Raw genomic sequence first — 16450 nt, 5'->3', positions numbered from 1 at the left:
TCCTTCTTTATATCAGAGCCTGGAGTAGATAGTCCATATTAATGGATTTAATTTTGGACTGAGAAAACAATGGTGTTTCTCGGCAAGAAAACAACTCTAGGTAAAAATCACATCATTAATTTAAAATCAGTATGTCTTGTGATCTTTGTATCTGTGCTTTTTGGTTAAAACCATGAGAGAGCTGGTTATATGCCAGATAATTATTTGACTTGCAGATCCTGATCCACGGAATCACCAACTGTGTTAAAGTGGGTGTTAACTATACTGTTTGCCTCTGGAATCCCTGTTTTGATTCACTCTACTTGCTATAAAATTCTGAATTTAGAAAAATCCTAGTTAGGTGAATGCAAAGCAAGTCAAAATATGAAGCCTCTAGTTTCTTTATCATGGTGAATAAATATCAAGGAGAAAAGAAACTACATGTAAATTCCAGCCTTCGCAGACTGTAGAACACTTGTACTTTTTAAGTCAAAGACCTCAGGTTTTTGCCAGTGTATGAAAGTTTACAGCGGGCTTGTATAATTCCACGCCCCGACGGAGAAAGCATGGTGTTTCTTAGTCAACGTCATCGTCATCCCCAAGCATTACTGAGTTCCCTCCGTGTTGTAGAATTAATTCTGTTAGCTAGGGTCACGGAATTACACCTGATTATTTAAAAGCTCTGCTATGGTATCAGATTCGTGGCTGTGGATGATGAGTCTCCTCCAACTGCATTTATGCAGGAAGGGATATTTTAAGTGGTAATAAAAGAGCTAAAAAAAATCACTGGCAGGATTGAATTTCCAGGACACTCCTCAAAACTTCGCCTCAGAACCAGGCCTTCACGGTAGTTGCTGACATGGTCAGGAAGCTCCAGAGTTAGGCGGCCACTGTCACAGGTGCCAGCTTCAGAACTCCGCCAGGACTGCCAGTGTTGGTGCCAGCACGTGGGCACCTCACCGCGTGCCCCTTCCACGTAACTCGGCTTCTGAATCAGCGTGGCACAGGTGAATCTTCTCGGGGAGCCGAGTCCCTCCAGAAAGGAAGCCACCACAGCAAAGCGAGCTGGGTGGATGAACTAGTGGGTGGGCTAGTCAGCTAACCACTGCAGGGGGACAGTAGACAGGGAAAGGCCGTGAAATACGTTGATTTTAGATGCTGTTTGGAGATTTTGAACATACTTTGAATCTTTAAAAGAACTGAATGTGGAATTTGTCCACCAGATCCTTTCTGTGTTTACATTGGCCCCGTGACACTCCATGACTTTCCTCTCCTTTCTACAAGGAACTATCAGTCTCGATGGCCGTGATATCCGTCAGCTAAATCCAGTCTGGCTGAGATCCAAGATTGGGACAGTGAGTCAGGTAAGAAGAGAGGTTTCTATTTTTATTACACGGTCTTTTATATTCGCTTTTATTATGTATCTTTTCCTTAGACTTGAACCCCTCAAAAGAGAAGGAATGGAAGTTCTCCAGATGTGCTAAGCTAATCTCCCATTGCATGTTTTTTAGGTTTGTAAATAGTGCTGTATCCTCAAGACCTTAAACACTTGAACCAGTTGAAACCAACTTTTTATCCAAAGCTGGGGACTAGTATAACTTTGTAATGCAGGTAGTCCAGAGGATGGGGAGGAAATGATAGAACTTTTTAGCTTTTACTGACTCTCCCACAATTCCCATTCTCATCACCAGCACAGTCTACTGTTTTATATAATGGGTTTCAGGAATAAGCAAGCAAAGATTATGGCAAGAGCCAGGGTCTCCTTGCAAAGAGGTCGCAGATTTCAAGGCAGAATGTTAGTGTAATATAGTCACTTTAATGAGATCATTTGGTGCAGGAAAATTTTGACACAGCTGTTTATATTTTACTACCAGGCTATGTGCACAGCAGACAAACCTGAGGTTTCCCTCATTTCTGAGCCTCCCCCTCTAATGAACTTCTCCTCAGACCTTACCCTCACCCCACTCCACTAGGTGAGGAGCAGGAGGGGCAGTGATGGGGGCGGCTTGGTAGTATATGGATAGCAGCAGTGCATATTGTTTAGGGATGGAGAAAAGAAGCTGGAGGTTTATTTGCTTTTTTAGGACTATTCCACAAGGTTCTGTTAAAATGTCATGTTCCCACCTGGTTTGTGTCTATTTCAAAAAGTAATGAATAGAGATGGATTCCCCCTCAATCCTTAGTGGGAAGCCCACAGCTGGAAAATATAGATGGACCCGGCGCCTTCCATACCTGCCAATTCCTAAGGGAGGGAGCTTGCATTTATGAAGTATCAACTATGTGCCAGGCACCTGCCATGGGATCTCATTTCCGATGGTATAATGATGAAATCAATCCTGTTCATGGAAAAGCGTGAATTTTTTAAAAGTCAGCTGGGCGAATTTATGGAGAATGAGGAAATAGAATCAAAATAGTACAAAGTTGGGTACCTGGGTGGCTCAGTTGGTTAAGCATCTGACTCTTGGTTTCAGCTCCAGTCTTGGGATTGAGCCCTGCGTTGGGCTCCCTGCTCAGTGTGGAGTCTGCTTGTCCCTCTCCCTCCCCCCTCTGCTCCTCCCTTACTCACTCATGTGCATGTGCAAGTGCTCTCTCTCTCTCTCTCTCTCTCTTTCTCTCCAATAAATAAATAAATAAAAATCTTAAAAAAATAGTATAAAGTTGACCCTTGAACAACATGGGTTTGAACTGCATGGGACCACTTATACGTGGTTTTTTATACCACAGTACCGTAAATGTATTTTCTCTTATGATTTCTTAATAATGTTTTCTTTTCCCTAGCTTACTTTATTGTAAGAACACTGTATAGAATATATATAACACACAAGGTACGCGTTGATCAATGTTCATGTTATCAGTAAGGCTTCCAGTCAACGTAGGCTATTAGTGATTAAGTTTTGGGGGAGTTCAAAAGTTATACTCAGATTTTCAACAGCATGGGGTCAGCACCCCTAACCCTCATGTTATTCAGTGGCTGACTGTGTATTCTTTGAGAGCAATTTAATAGTTTCTTAGATGTAAGTACTGTAGTAAGCTTCACTATATTTCCTAGATATGCTTGAAGTCTGTTTTGAAATTTGCAAGAAATAATGTTTTGTTTCCAATTTGCAGGAACCAATTTTGTTTTCTTGCTCCATTGCTGAGAACATTGCTTATGGTGCAGACGACCCTTCCTCGGTGACTGCCGAGCAGATAGAGAGAGTGGCTGATGTAGCCAACGCAGGTGCTTTCATCCGAAACTTCCCCCAAGGATTCAACACTGTGGTCGGAGAAAAGGGTATTCTCCTTTCAGGTACCTTTTGTTACTGCTTGGCAGCAAAAACTCTTGCTCCAAAGAACTCTGCAGCATTTCATACAGCAGTATTAATTTCTAATTAGGCTTTTGTCCTTAGAGTTTATGAGATTGGACTTTCCCCTTTCTGAAATCTCTCTTGTATGTGGATAGCTCCCCAGTTTCCTTCACTTTCTACCTCAAAGGTGTTCCCAAATTCCCGCGGAGTGTCCCACTGAGTAAGAACTCAGCCACAGCAGCTTTTTTCTCATCTGAGAAAAGAATGTATTTTGCAACTTGAGATCCTTGAAAATTGCAGAAAATAAGACAGATACAGGGTGGCAGGATGATTTGTCCAGGGAGGCAGGGGCTGTGAACATAGAGCAGAACTGAAATTGAAGAGTTCTCTGTTCCCCACTTTGTACTTCACATGTTAGACCAGCGGTCCACAGACTCTCCTATAAAGGGCCAGAGAGTAAATATTTTATATTTTATGAGCCACATGTGGTTTCTGTCACATATCCTTTGTTGATTTTTTTTTTTTAAACAACCCTTTAGGAATGTGAAAACCACTCTTAGCTTGAGGGCCGTGCACAAACAGGAGCTGGTCCTGATCTGGCCCCACGGCACAGTGTGCTGGACACGGGCAGGACTTGCGGCTGAGGCTCAGTCGCTGTTCCCTGGGATGTTAGAGCACCTTAGAGCGCATCGCATTCTGGATACCGTATTTTCAGGAGGGAAAGAAAAAACTTGTATTCTATTGCCTTAGAATACAGAAGTGAGACCAATGAGTAGACTTAAAGGGAAATACATTTTTGGGTAAACACAGATAATTTTTTCGTTACAGTTATTGACACGTGCTGCCTTCCATGGAATGAGCGCTCTGTCCCCAGAGGTGTCTGCCTCCGTGTCAGAGTGAGGGTGGCCGGGTTGGACTGGAGCAGTTGTCCTTTCCAACTCAAAACTTTTTTTTTTTTTTTAAAGATTTTATTTATTTGACAGAGAGAGACACATCGAGAGAGGGAACACGAGCAGGGGGAGTGGGAGAGGGAGAAGCCGGCTTCCCGCTGAGCAGGGAGCCCGATGCGGGGCTCGATCCCAGGACCCCGGGATCATGACCCGAGCCGAAGGCAGACGCTCAACGATTGAGCCACCCAGGCGCCCCTCCAACTCAAAAATTTTTGTTTCAGGTTAGACCACAGAAAATTTAACACAGACATGTTTTGATTGTGTATGATTTTTTTAAACAATAGGCAGTGGATGAAAAAATGTTTTGGATAGATTTGCAAGACTGCAGCAGTAGAATCACACATGGCTATGTAAAAGTGACCTGCTCTGGCATCTCTGAAACATGTCCTTGGGTAGAAAACCAGTTTCAGCTGCTCATGGTGACATTATTGAGCGTCAGGGGGTGGAGCCGGGAGCTACCTCACTCCATCCAACAAGCGTGTCACCTTCTCTCTTGGAACAGATTCTACAAGTCCTTCCCTCTACCAGGATTCTCAAGCTCCCATTTCAGAGTGAAATAACCAAAGGTTTCAGCCCATGCTAACTTTCTGGGGGGAAGAAAGGACATCTAGTGACAGATTCCCAGTGCACTAATTGGCACTGAGGATTTCTCAGAGCTGACCCAAAGCCCTCAGCTGGCTGCTCAGCCAGCCCACCTCAGAGCACTCTGACACCCTCACCAACTTCAGAGGTTCCAAAAAAAAGGGATTTCCCTGGTTCCCTTGTTGTGAGCACGGGGCTGCCTATTTGAGGACAGCTTTTAGGAGCACCACACATTTCAGTTGTAATTTGATTTCAGTTCATCATTTGATGAGCTTCTTTTAGATGAAATAATGTAATGTCCAGTAAGTACTATTAATAAGTATCTCATCCAATAAAACCAACCAAAAAGGACTGTTTTCATCACCAAAAATATAGGTAGTGAGTTTTCCAAAATGAAGTAAGTTGGGAGAAGTCCTGAGTAGTGTTCTCTGAGACTACCAGTTGTAACTTGGGAGTCCCGTCTCCTGGGGTAAAGGAGAGAAGGTGGTGTGAGGCAAAGAGGAGGAAAGGGATTATCATAGATGTTCTTCTGCTTCCCTCTGTCTGTCCCATCTGCATTTACCCACTCCTACCCACCCGCACCCCCAGTTTCTTCCCTTGCTTTTAGTAGAATTTGAGTTCTAAGGGGGCAGATTAAAGTGGCTTACTCAGACCTTGGTTCTGCCACTCACCAACTATGAGACCTGGGACTGGTTATTTTGTGCCTTGGTTTTTCATCTGTGAAAAGGGAATAATTACAGGATCTACTTCATAGGATTTTTTTTAAGATTGAATGAGATAACACCATAATGCTTTTAGACAATGCCTGTTACATAGGAACTCCTCAATAAATGTTAGCTATGATCATTGTTATTAATTTTGAGGTTGATGAGGAGACAATATATTTAAAAAATAGGCCTTTGTTCTACTGTCTATCTCAGATGTGACTAACCAGAAGAAGCTATCTTCAAATTGCCACTTAGCTTATCAGAAAAACCTGTTACCAAGAATTTTTGTTAAGGCTTTCAAGTTTTAAAAAAAATATATTGTCATTGTCAGGTGGGCAGAAACAACGGATTGCAATTGCCCGTGCTCTGCTTAAGGTAAGCTTGAAGCCATTTGGCCAGAATTTTTTTATTATCATTTTTAATTAGGGACCTTATAATTTGTAATTTACTCTTCTTCTTCCTTTTGTTTGTTTTTTTTGGACGGGAGGGTAGATATATGGTTGATAGTTCTGGTGAAAGATGAGTTGGGAGTTCCACTGAGTACATGTTGTTCCAATTTAACAAGGATTTCTTTGGCATTAGGAGCCCAGTGCTGTGCTAGGGTTGTTGGAGGGAGAAAACTTTAACACATGGACCTTCTGTGAAGAAGTATATGGTCTAACAAGCGAAACAGTGATTATATAAAACTATCAAAACAATACAAGTATGATTCTTTGTATAAACTATAGTCAACTGCTAAACTTAGTAGTATAGACTGGAAATACTTACCCAAGACTCCTAAAAGGAGAGGGAAAGCCATTTTATTTTATTTATTTATTTATTTTTTTTTTAAAGATTTTATTTATTTATTTGAGAGAGAGAGAATGAGAGACAGAGAGCATGAGAGGGAGGAGGGTCAGAGGGAGAAGCAGACTCCCTGCTGAGCAGGGAGCCCAATGCGGGACTCGATCCCAGGACTCCAGGATCATGACCTGAGCCGAAGGCAGTCGCTTAACCAACTGAGCCACCCAGGCACCCAAGGGAAAGCCATTTTAGCTGAAGGCCCCAGACATTGTAGTTTGTAGGAAATGATAGCCTTCCCCTTTGTTATATAACTACTCTCCTCAGATTTATAGATGATGTTTTTAAAAAACAGCTTTATTGAAGCATACCATAAAACTCACCAGTTTGAAATGTACTCTTCAGTGGCTTTTAGTAAATGTACAGTTGTTCAACCATCACACAGTCCAATTTTAGAACATTTCTGTCACCCCAGATAGATCCCCTGTACCCACTTGCAGTCTTTCCCCACTCCTGGCCCTAGTCCCAGGCTGCCACCAATGTACTTTCTGTCTGTCCTGATTTGCCTTTCTGGACATTTCAGATAAATGGAATCAGACAAGATGTGACCTTTGCATCTCGCCTCTTTTACTAGTATAATGTTTGTTTGTTTTTTCAAGGGGAGAGGGGCAGGGGGAATGGGAGAGAGAGAATCTTAAGTAGGCTCCACTCCCAATGTGGAGCCTGACGCGGGGCTCGATCTCACGACCTTGAGATCATGACCTGAGCCGAAATCAAGAGTTGGAGGCTTAACCGACTGAGCCACCCAGGCGCCCCACGAGTATCATGTTTTTGAGGTCTGTCCGCATCTCCGCCTATATCAGTCCTTCTTTACTCCTTTCTCTTGCTGAGCAGTATTCCTCTGTGCGGGCACAACACGGCTCGAGTACCCACTCGCCAGTGCTGAACATTGGGGCTGTTTCCAGGCTAGGGCTATTGTGACTAGCGCTGCTGTGAGCAAGCAGTGTACAAGTTTCTGTGTGAACATACATTTTCATTACTTGTCAGCAACTTCCTAGGCACAGCTAGAATTTAATGTGTTAGAGACATCAGCTGACTCTTACCTTGTCTCAGTTTTATGTGATGCTCCTAACTAAACTACAAGCAGAGAGTCTAGACTCTGTCCTACTCACTTTAGATCCCGCCTCACACTGCTGGTTGACTGGCCAACAGGGTAAAACTGCACTGTAAACAAGGTCCAGTCCAGCGATGCCCGCGACAGTGGCTCAGAGAGTCACCTCTAACTCTTCCATTTATGTGCTTACCTCACACAGTTAGGAGTCTGTGCTTTTCTTTTTTGTAGCAGCTTTATTGTGATATAATTTACATCCTATACAGTTCACCCATTTAAAGCGTGCAGCTCAGTGCATTTCAGTGTAGTCCTAGTTGTGCATCCATCACCAGAATCAATTTTAGAACATTTTCGTCACCCCAGGCAGAGACGCTAGATTCTTTACCAGTCACACATGGCCTCCTCTCTTATTTCTCTATTGACCTCAGCCCCAGGTAAACACTTACCTACTCTCTGTCTCTGTGGATGTGCCTGTTCTGGACATTTCATATAGATGGAGTCCTGCAATATGGGGCGTTTTGTGTCTGGCTTCTGTCACGTAGCAGAATGTTTTCAGGGTTCATCCATGTTGTATCGTGTATGAGTACTTCATTTCTTTTTATTACTGAGAGTTTGTGTTTTGATAATAAAATTGTGTTCCTTTTCAAAAGAAAAGAACATTAAAAACATATTAAAAACAATTAAAAATGTTTTTCTTTTTTCAGAATCCCAAAATTCTTCTCCTAGACGAAGCAACCAGGTGAGCATATCTTAATACTCTGTGTGATTGTACAAGCCAAATTCTTCCTTTACCAAAAACTTACTATTCTGTACTTCAAAGCGGTACAACTGAAAATGCTGTTTTTCCCGCTCCCACTTTAAAGTGAACAGGTCTGAATTAATAATGACAGCTGGGAGGCAGTGGACGGGCCGGGTCAGAAGTGGAGGGTTCTTGGGCACCTGGGTGGCTCAGTTGGTTAAGCGACTGTGTTCGGCTCAGGTCATGATCCTGGAGTCCTAGGATCAAGTCCCGCATCGGACTCCCCGCTCGGCAGGGAGTCTGCTTCTCCCTCTGACCCTCCCCCTTCTCATGCTCTCTCTGTCTCATTCTTTCTCTCTCAAATAAATAAATAAAATCTTAAAAGAAAAAAAGAAGAAGTGGAGGGTTCTAGTCTCAGTTCAGTCCCATTTGTGATGAGCCCTGGGTCACACTCGGCAGCAGCTCCACAGAGTTCTTTCTACTTCTGTGACAGCAGGTCTATGGAAATCAAGGGTCCCAAGTTTCCTTTTTGTAGTATTTTTATAATATAAAAAATAAGATAGTAGAAGTGTATATACAGTAGAAGTGGTGATCTTGGTCGCGGTGAAGATGCGCTGCTCCTGTAGGGTAACTGCGTGTGTGACAGGAAGCACATGAGCGCGCGGCGTGCGCGGGACTGACGTCTTTGCTTTCTCACACGGTTTCCTGTTTGAAGTGCCCTCGATGCTGAAAACGAGCACCTTGTGCAAGAAGCTCTAGACCGACTCATGGAAGGAAGAACAGTGTTAATTATTGCCCACCGTCTGTCCACTATTAAGAATGCTAATATGGTGGCTGTTCTTGACCGAGGAAGGATTACAGAATGCGGGAAACATGAAGAACTGCTTTCAAAACCAGATGGGACATACAGGAAATTAATGAACAAGCAAAGGCTTAGTTCGGCGTAAAGGAGCAATTACTGATAAAGTGAACATGAGAGGCTTTAGAGCAAAACATCGTTGCAGGAAAAAAACTTAGAGATGGTATCTAATCTGTAAATCATACTTCAGGTTATTTAAAATATGCCTATTTTTTCCAAGGTGGGTAAAATATCGTTTTGAGATGTACCTGTTCTCAAGACCTTTTTATTCAGAGTTTTAAAAGTTGTAACTTTCTAAATGTCTATAGCACTGAAGTTATTTTCAGGTTTTTTACTTTCTTTTATCCTGGAATACTTTAATTAATATAACATGGCACCTCATTTTTATTTTTTACCCGCTGCTACAGGTTGAAGCTGTTGTCCAATGACAACTTTGAAAAGGGGATTATAAATAAAAAGCTTAATTATTTTAGGTGATTTGCCAACCACTGTGTAATTCTCTTGGTAGTATTCTGCCTACATTGTGTCTCATTTTACTAGAAGATGAAAATCGTCCCTTTTTTTATTCTGATAATCTCCTGAAGTGAACCTGACATACAGACATAGAGGAATAGTTAGCATCACATAGCGAGAAGGGAACATTTATGTTCCCACCTCCTGTGTCTTCAGGGGTATGAAACTTCAGGTATATGTGTTCCTCTGGGATGAGACCATGTTTGGATGTGTGTGGTTTTCAACATTTTTAGCATGTGAAAGCCTGACGAGTTTTAAAAAGGGAAGAAGCCCATCCTTTGAATATGGAAACTTCTATTTTCATTATTCACACATTTCTTACTGTGGAAAGTCAGGCATGAACTGCTAGGTACTATCAAGAGGTAAAAATGAATTTTACATTTAAGTCATCCGAAGGCATTTATTTTGAAAGTTATCTTTTAAAAATTTATAATTCCTAGCCAGATTTTAGGTTTTATCCATTAAGTACTTTTGAAATTTCATTCAATGAAGCAAAAACCTAAATAACTGTAATTTTCAACCTTAAAACATTTGAAGAAAGCTTAGTTCTTCCTATTCTACAGAATATCAAGAAACTTTCAGAACTTGTTATTCTTCTGACAAGAGGACAATAGCTCTTTTTATTTATGATTATGGTTTTATTCACCCAAATGCCTCCAAATTCTGAAAGCAATGCTGATAACCATTAGATTTGCCATATTTCAAATCAGTGCTGTTGATTTGCTGTTGCCTCAAGAAAAAGTGCTTCTTTTACATTGATGATGCCAGAACCTAAGAAATAACTGTGTTGATGTAACTAAAATGGAAGTTTGCCCGTGTTCTAAGTATTGATGAGTTCACTGATTATGCTGGAAGGAGAAACCACTACTTCATGATAAGCGTGTGGTATTATAATTCATTCTACATAAGGGAATTTATTATTGAATAAAATGAACTCAGTGAAGGAATGAACTCCATGTTCTTTGTATTAGGAAACAATACACCTGTGACAATCATTTTAACAAGCTTTACTTGTATTCTTTATACAATTTGCTATTATGATGTGGTTCTCAGAAAGCAGACAAAACACAATTACAAGGTTGGATCTGAGGGAAATCTCTTTGTGCCATAGAAGTATTTACAAAATTGAATTTGATCATTATATTTTTTTTTTCTAATACAAAATGTTCAATTGTGTCTTTAGGGAACATTTTATATCCTGGATTAAAATTTATAGAGAACTTTATCTGTGTCTGTCACTTCTTATAAAACTTCATTATATTCAGTTTCTTACTGGAATTTGGCTGTGGAGATTCAGGAATAAAGAAAAAAACTAACATTATAAATAAATAAAAGTAAGTAGTAATTACAAGTTCCTTTCATTTCCTCCCTATCTGATTGTTAATGTCCTCATTTTTGTTTTTATTTTTAAAAATTTTATTGCTATTTACAAACTGTTAGAAGGTGGGGGAGGGACAGTAAAATATCCCCCAAACTGAGAAGGTACTTAGAGACTGGAGAATGAAGCAGGTGACTCCATCCAATTTACACAGAGTTTTATTCAGGGTAACTTGCTGATGGGGGGTCGGGTGGACGACGATCCAGGCAGCTGCACAGCTATTCTCCATAAAGTCCAGACCTTGGTCTACAGATTTTATAGAGCAAGGAGATGTGTGGGTAGGGAGGGCACTGTAGTGAGATCAAAGGGCTTGCATGCACCTAACTGACAACTAACCTTTAATTAGATGTTGTGGCGCCATCCATGTGTCGGGAAGGGTAAAGACTCTTATCTCTAACATTCATGGGAGGCCAAAGCAAGCCTCCACACATCCCAGCCTTGGTGGGCATTTCTGAGGTATGTATATTAATCTTGAAGGGGCCTGGAACACAAGAGAGGTCATTGAGCAAACATGAACAAGATGGAGGGCTAAAGATGGAGTCAGTATTGTCAATACTCCTACATAAACACTCTAGTTGCTTCAGTGCAATAAATAAATATCCCCTGCTCCCACCTTGGACAAGGAATTGTGCTGTCGAGTTGATGACATAATGATTATCTGCCCTCAAGGAGCTTCTAGCTTATTTAGAAAGATAAGGCAGATAAAAATCAATTACGAGAAAATAGCTAAATAGTACAGAGGTGGTGTTGCTAACACTGTCACTGTGGATGGTACCACTTTGTTTCCAGAGTGTTTATACATGTTACCATGTTTGATACTTTGACAATCCTATAATTTATTTATTTTTTATTTATTTGACTGGGGGAGGCGCACAAGCAGGGGGAGCAGCAGGCAGAGGGAGAGGGAGAGGCAGGGAGCCCAATGCAGGGCTTGATCCCAGGACCCCGGGATCACGACCTGAGCCGAAGGCAGACGCTTAACCGACTGAGCCACCCAGGCACCCCAGGCAATCCTATAATTTAAAGAAATACCTATCACCCCCTTTTCACAGAAGAGGAAATAAGAATAGGCAAGTTGCAGGGGCGCCTGGGTGGCTCAGTCGTTAAGCGTCTGCCTTCGGCTCAGGTCATGATCCCAGGGTCCCGGGATCAAGCCCCACATCAGGCTCCCTGCTCAGTGGGGAGTCTGCTTCTCCCTCTCCCACTCCCCCTGCTTGTGTTCCCTCTCTCACTGTCTCTCTCTCTGTCAAATAATAAATAAATAAAAATCTTAAAAAAGAAAAAGAATAGGCAAGTTGTAAATTAATTCAGCATTGATGCTTTATACAAGGAGATATTCATGAAATGGGAGCCAGATCATGGGGGACCTTCAATATCATGCTGAAAATCTTAGCTTTCATCCTACATGCATGGAGAGCCATTGAAGGATATGTATGTTCATATAAGCAATTTAGAAAATAAGCAAAAAAGAAAATTTTAATCACCAGAAATTCTACCTGTGAAGATAAAATTTCTGTTAATGAGCTTAGTGTTTTGTTGTCCACCCTCCCAGGCTCATCTCTATGTGCAAGGCCTTCTCTGACTCTGGACCTGACTGGTTCTCAGGAAATAATCATAAGCTAAATAAACCATTATAGGCTAAACCTTTGTCAGTACATTTTTACAAGTTAAGGCTCTATTTTGGGAAATTAATTTTATTTCATAAAAAATGCCAAAGCTGTTAGAAAATAAATGAAAATAAATGTAAATGTTACAAAACATTAAGTATATTAATGAAAGAAGTATGTGAGAACTACATTGTAAATGTTCCTTTGGGGATGTTTTACATGATTTTTACGTCTGAGGCATCATGGCAATCTCTATTCATTCAACTCATTCAAAAAACATTGAGCATCCTCTTATTTTGCTATGTCCTATGCCAACAAAGGACCTGTGCCTCCCTCATGAAACTAGCCCATGGGTCAGCAAACTGTGACCAGTTGCCTGATTTGTATGGCCTGTAAGCTAAGGATGGTTTTTACAGTTTTGTTTGTTTGTTTTTAAAGATTTTCTTCATTTAGTGAGAGAGAGAAAGAGTGCGCAAGCTGGGGGAACGGTAGAGGGAAAGGGAGAGAATCCCAAGCAGACTACATTGAGTGTGGAGCCTGACTTGGGGTTTGATCCCACGACCTTGAGATCCTGACCTGAGCCAAAACCATGAGTCGAGTGCTTAACTGACTGAGCCACCCAGGTGCCTCAGTTTTTACAGTTTTAAATGATTTTTAAAAACCAAAAGAAAAATATTTCATAACACATCAAAGTTACATGAAATTCAAATTCCAGTGTCCATACATAGAGTTTTATTGGAACATAGCCACACTCATTCATGAGCAGTTGCAACAGACTACAGCCTGCAAGCTAGAGATACTCTCTGCCCCTTGACAGTTTGCTGACCACAGAACTAGTGAAAACGATATGCATTCTTCCCTGCTCGGAGGACTTTTAAACTACAATGAAATTTAGAGTTATCTCAAAAAGTTCCATTGCCATTAGAGGCAATTAAATGAATGCCTTGAAAATGATTGGGCATGGATAATTTCCATGATGAGTTCTTTATTGTTTCCCTGCCTTTCCATTTTAATAATATCACCATTAATATGTTGGTGATAGTGGAATTCTAACAATTCTACCACAGCTGCAGGAAATAATTCTGGCTACTATCCCATTGTCGATTGCAGTGATTAGTACCACAGAAATCAAAGTTTGGTCTTAACTGAAAGGCAGTACTTTAGGAAGGGTATATAGAAGGGAGGCATATGTTCAAGTTGAGCTTCTCACATGTATACGTGTGTCTATGAGGCATTTTTTTATTTCAATAAAAAATGGGCTCATAGTGGACATACTGTTTTGTGACCAACCTGCTTTTTAAAATTTTACAATATTTTCCTATATCCTTAAGTATTCATTACACACAGCTACATGTATTCTTTTTAACCATATACAATTTTATAATGTGAATATACTATAAATCTATCATTGGACATCTTTCTATATTCTTTGCTATTATAAACAATACTATTTATTATGATTTTTTCAGATAAATTCTAAAAGTGAATTGCCACCTTTAAAGAGCATATACAAGTTATAAGGCTTTTTGATAGATTATCCTCTTAAAAGACTGTACTAATTTATAAAAATCTCGCCAGAAGTGTATACATCAGCACCTATTCCTCCACAGCCTTTCAACATGAACTATTTTCATTTTTTATAACTTTCCAGCCAATCCAACAGGCAAACAATACTGATAGGTGGTTTGATTTGCATTTCTTTAACTATTAGTGACGTTGAAGATCTTTTCATGTGTTTTTGGTCATTTCTAGTCTTTGACTTAATGCTAGTTCATGCCCTTCATGCATTTCCATTTTTTTCTATTGGGGTAGCTTGCTTTCTCTTACTGATTTTCTTTAAAGTACTATTTTATTGGAAATACTGTTTTTCTTCAGTTTGTTTGCCTTCATTCTATGTTTGTTTTTTGACATTCACAAATACAGTCACATCTATACTATCTAATTCTCACAAGTGAGTACTATTAGTAATTTAATAGAGGCTCAAAAAGGTGACACAGATAGTAAATAGCAGAGGTGAGATTTGAACCAAGTCCCATTTAATTCCAGAGTCTATACACTCAATTACTAAGCCAGTAGTTATCAGAATGTCCCCGGACGGCAGCATCACCAACACCTAGAAACTTGTTAGAAATGCAAATTCTCAGACACTGTGGATGGGCAGCAACGCAGTTTAACAAGCCCTCCTGGTGATGATACATGTTCGAGTGTGAGAGCCACTGCACTACACTATCCCTTCTTCTAGATGTCCCGTATAAGGGACTATACTATTTAAAATGAGGTCAAAGGATAAACAAGGAAATGATTTTTTTTTTTTTTTAAGGAGATGGCAGCCACTAGGAAAATGTAGAACCCTGGGTAGTGATAAAGAAGTACTTGGGCTGCCCCCAAGGCATAGGTCCTGATACTATTCACGCGCTGCGGTCTCCGGTCTCCACTGCAGGAGGCTGACATCCATGGACTGCATTCAGGAGCTACAGTGTACCAGGATGTTGCAGTGGCGGTTAAGTGTGAAGAATGACTCCAGGATAGAGCTCTTCTTTTTGACTGGGGTAATTGGCCAGTTCTACCAAGTGGGGCAAGAGGTGGTAGGACAGGGGTCCGTCCCAAAGGAAAACAAGAATTCAGTTTTTAACACGTGGATCGTCAGGAGTCTGAAGGACATGCAGGTCGAGGTGTCCACTAGGGAGCTGTTTAGAGCCTACAGTTTTTGAGCAAGATCCGGGATAAAGATGTGGACTTGTGGCGTCACTAGCGTTCACTAGCGTGGATGAGACAGTGTGGAGTGGGGAATGACAAATGTAGAGAAGAACAAATAGAGTGTGAAACCACTGGCAGCTTTTCCGATTTTCTCCCTTCTCAGCGTGGACCAGGGAACCGATACTTCCCAGTTCCCAAGAGGCTCAGGAAAGACCAGCACGCAAAGAGAGGCTCTGCGTTCAGGCTGCTAGAGGGCCAGTCGAGAAGGGCGCCTGTCTCTCCAGTTTCACTTTCCTGAGGTTCCGGACACCCGCCAGCCCCCTAAAACTCCCCACCGGCACCCTCTACGACCAATTCCCGCGGCTGCAGGCAGCACTCTGACGTCATTACCGCGCGCCCTCCCCCGCACCCTGCACACACCGTTCCGATCACACCCCGCGCCTCGGCGCTGCGCTTTTACGTCTGATCGCTCGCCCTCCCCCGCCTCCCCAACAAAGCCCGCGCCTCGGCGCTGTGCTTTTACGCCATCACAGCGCGCTCTCCTGCCTCTGGGTGTTCAAGCTCCGCGCGCGAGCCGAGCTTCAGCCCCACGGGCGGAATCCGCGCGCCCTGTGTCGCTTCTGCGTTCCGTCATGTTCCCGGCCGTCTCCTCTCCGCGGACACCGGGGCCTGGGACCCGAAGGGGCCCGCTGGGCGGAGTCGGGCCGGGCTCCACGCCCCGGGCGACTAGCAGGAAAGGTCTGTCCTTGGCGTCGGCAGTCAGCTCCCCGGTGCTCTTTTCGCCGGTCGGCCGGCGTAGCTCGCTGAGCTCGCGGTAAGTGATTGTCCCCGGTTCAGTCTGGTGACGGATAGGCTTATGTGCCTCGGCGGGCCTGATGGGATAGTGTCTCCAGAAGCCTCCGGAACCGGGGGCGGCGGGGAAGAACGCCAAAATTTTGGGGAAATAGATCTTCTCCATCTTTGCGGGTAGTTATTTAAGCCTCGCTTTAATTTATCGAGGCTTCACTTTGCACTTTTCATGGAATTAGCTTTGTGTAGAAGTAAACAAAATGGATTTCAGTCAGTGGTTACCTGCCTCCTTCTTACTACCCCTGTTTTCCGGTGTCAGTCAGTCATGAGTCTTTTCATCTGTGAAAAGGCGATAGCCTGCTTCACTTAAGGCCAAATCAATATGAAATCCTTCGACGATGGTGACAAGGAGCATCTCCAACCCAGGAAAACCGTATAATGCCTAACATAGTTATTGCCATTAATATCTGCT

General features: G+C 42.1%; 2 protein-coding genes across 4 annotated transcripts in view; both read left to right on the top strand.

The window, feature by feature from the left end:
- The window catches only part of ABCB10 (ATP binding cassette subfamily B member 10), a 35888-nt gene extending 25098 nt beyond the window's left edge, over positions 1–10790 (top strand). The window contains exons 9-13 of the mRNA XM_032430338.1: positions 1264–1343; positions 3088–3268; positions 5837–5880; positions 8101–8135; positions 8851–10790. Coding sequence (XP_032286229.1) covers positions 1264–1343; positions 3088–3268; positions 5837–5880; positions 8101–8135; positions 8851–9082 — 572 coding nt within the window. The 3' untranslated portion in view covers positions 9083–10790. The remainder of the gene's footprint in view (positions 1–1263; positions 1344–3087; positions 3269–5836; positions 5881–8100; positions 8136–8850) is intronic.
- A 4914-nt stretch (positions 10791–15704) lies between these two features.
- NUP133 (nucleoporin 133) overlaps positions 15705–16450 on the top strand; it is a 65747-nt gene continuing 65001 nt past the window's right edge. For all 3 annotated transcript variants that reach the window (XM_032430311.1, XM_032430310.1, XM_032430313.1), the window contains exon 1: positions 15705–16003. In XM_032430311.1, coding sequence (XP_032286202.1) covers positions 15822–16003 — 182 coding nt within the window. In that variant the 5' untranslated portion in view covers positions 15705–15821. The remainder of the gene's footprint in view (positions 16004–16450) is intronic.

This window comes from Phoca vitulina, unplaced genomic scaffold (genome assembly GCF_004348235.1).
Source record: "Phoca vitulina isolate PV1807 unplaced genomic scaffold, GSC_HSeal_1.0 scaffold43, whole genome shotgun sequence".
NCBI lineage: Eukaryota > Metazoa > Chordata > Mammalia > Carnivora > Phocidae > Phoca > Phoca vitulina.
The sequence above is the reverse complement of the archived record's forward strand: the minus strand, read 5'-3'. Positions and strand labels throughout refer to the sequence as shown.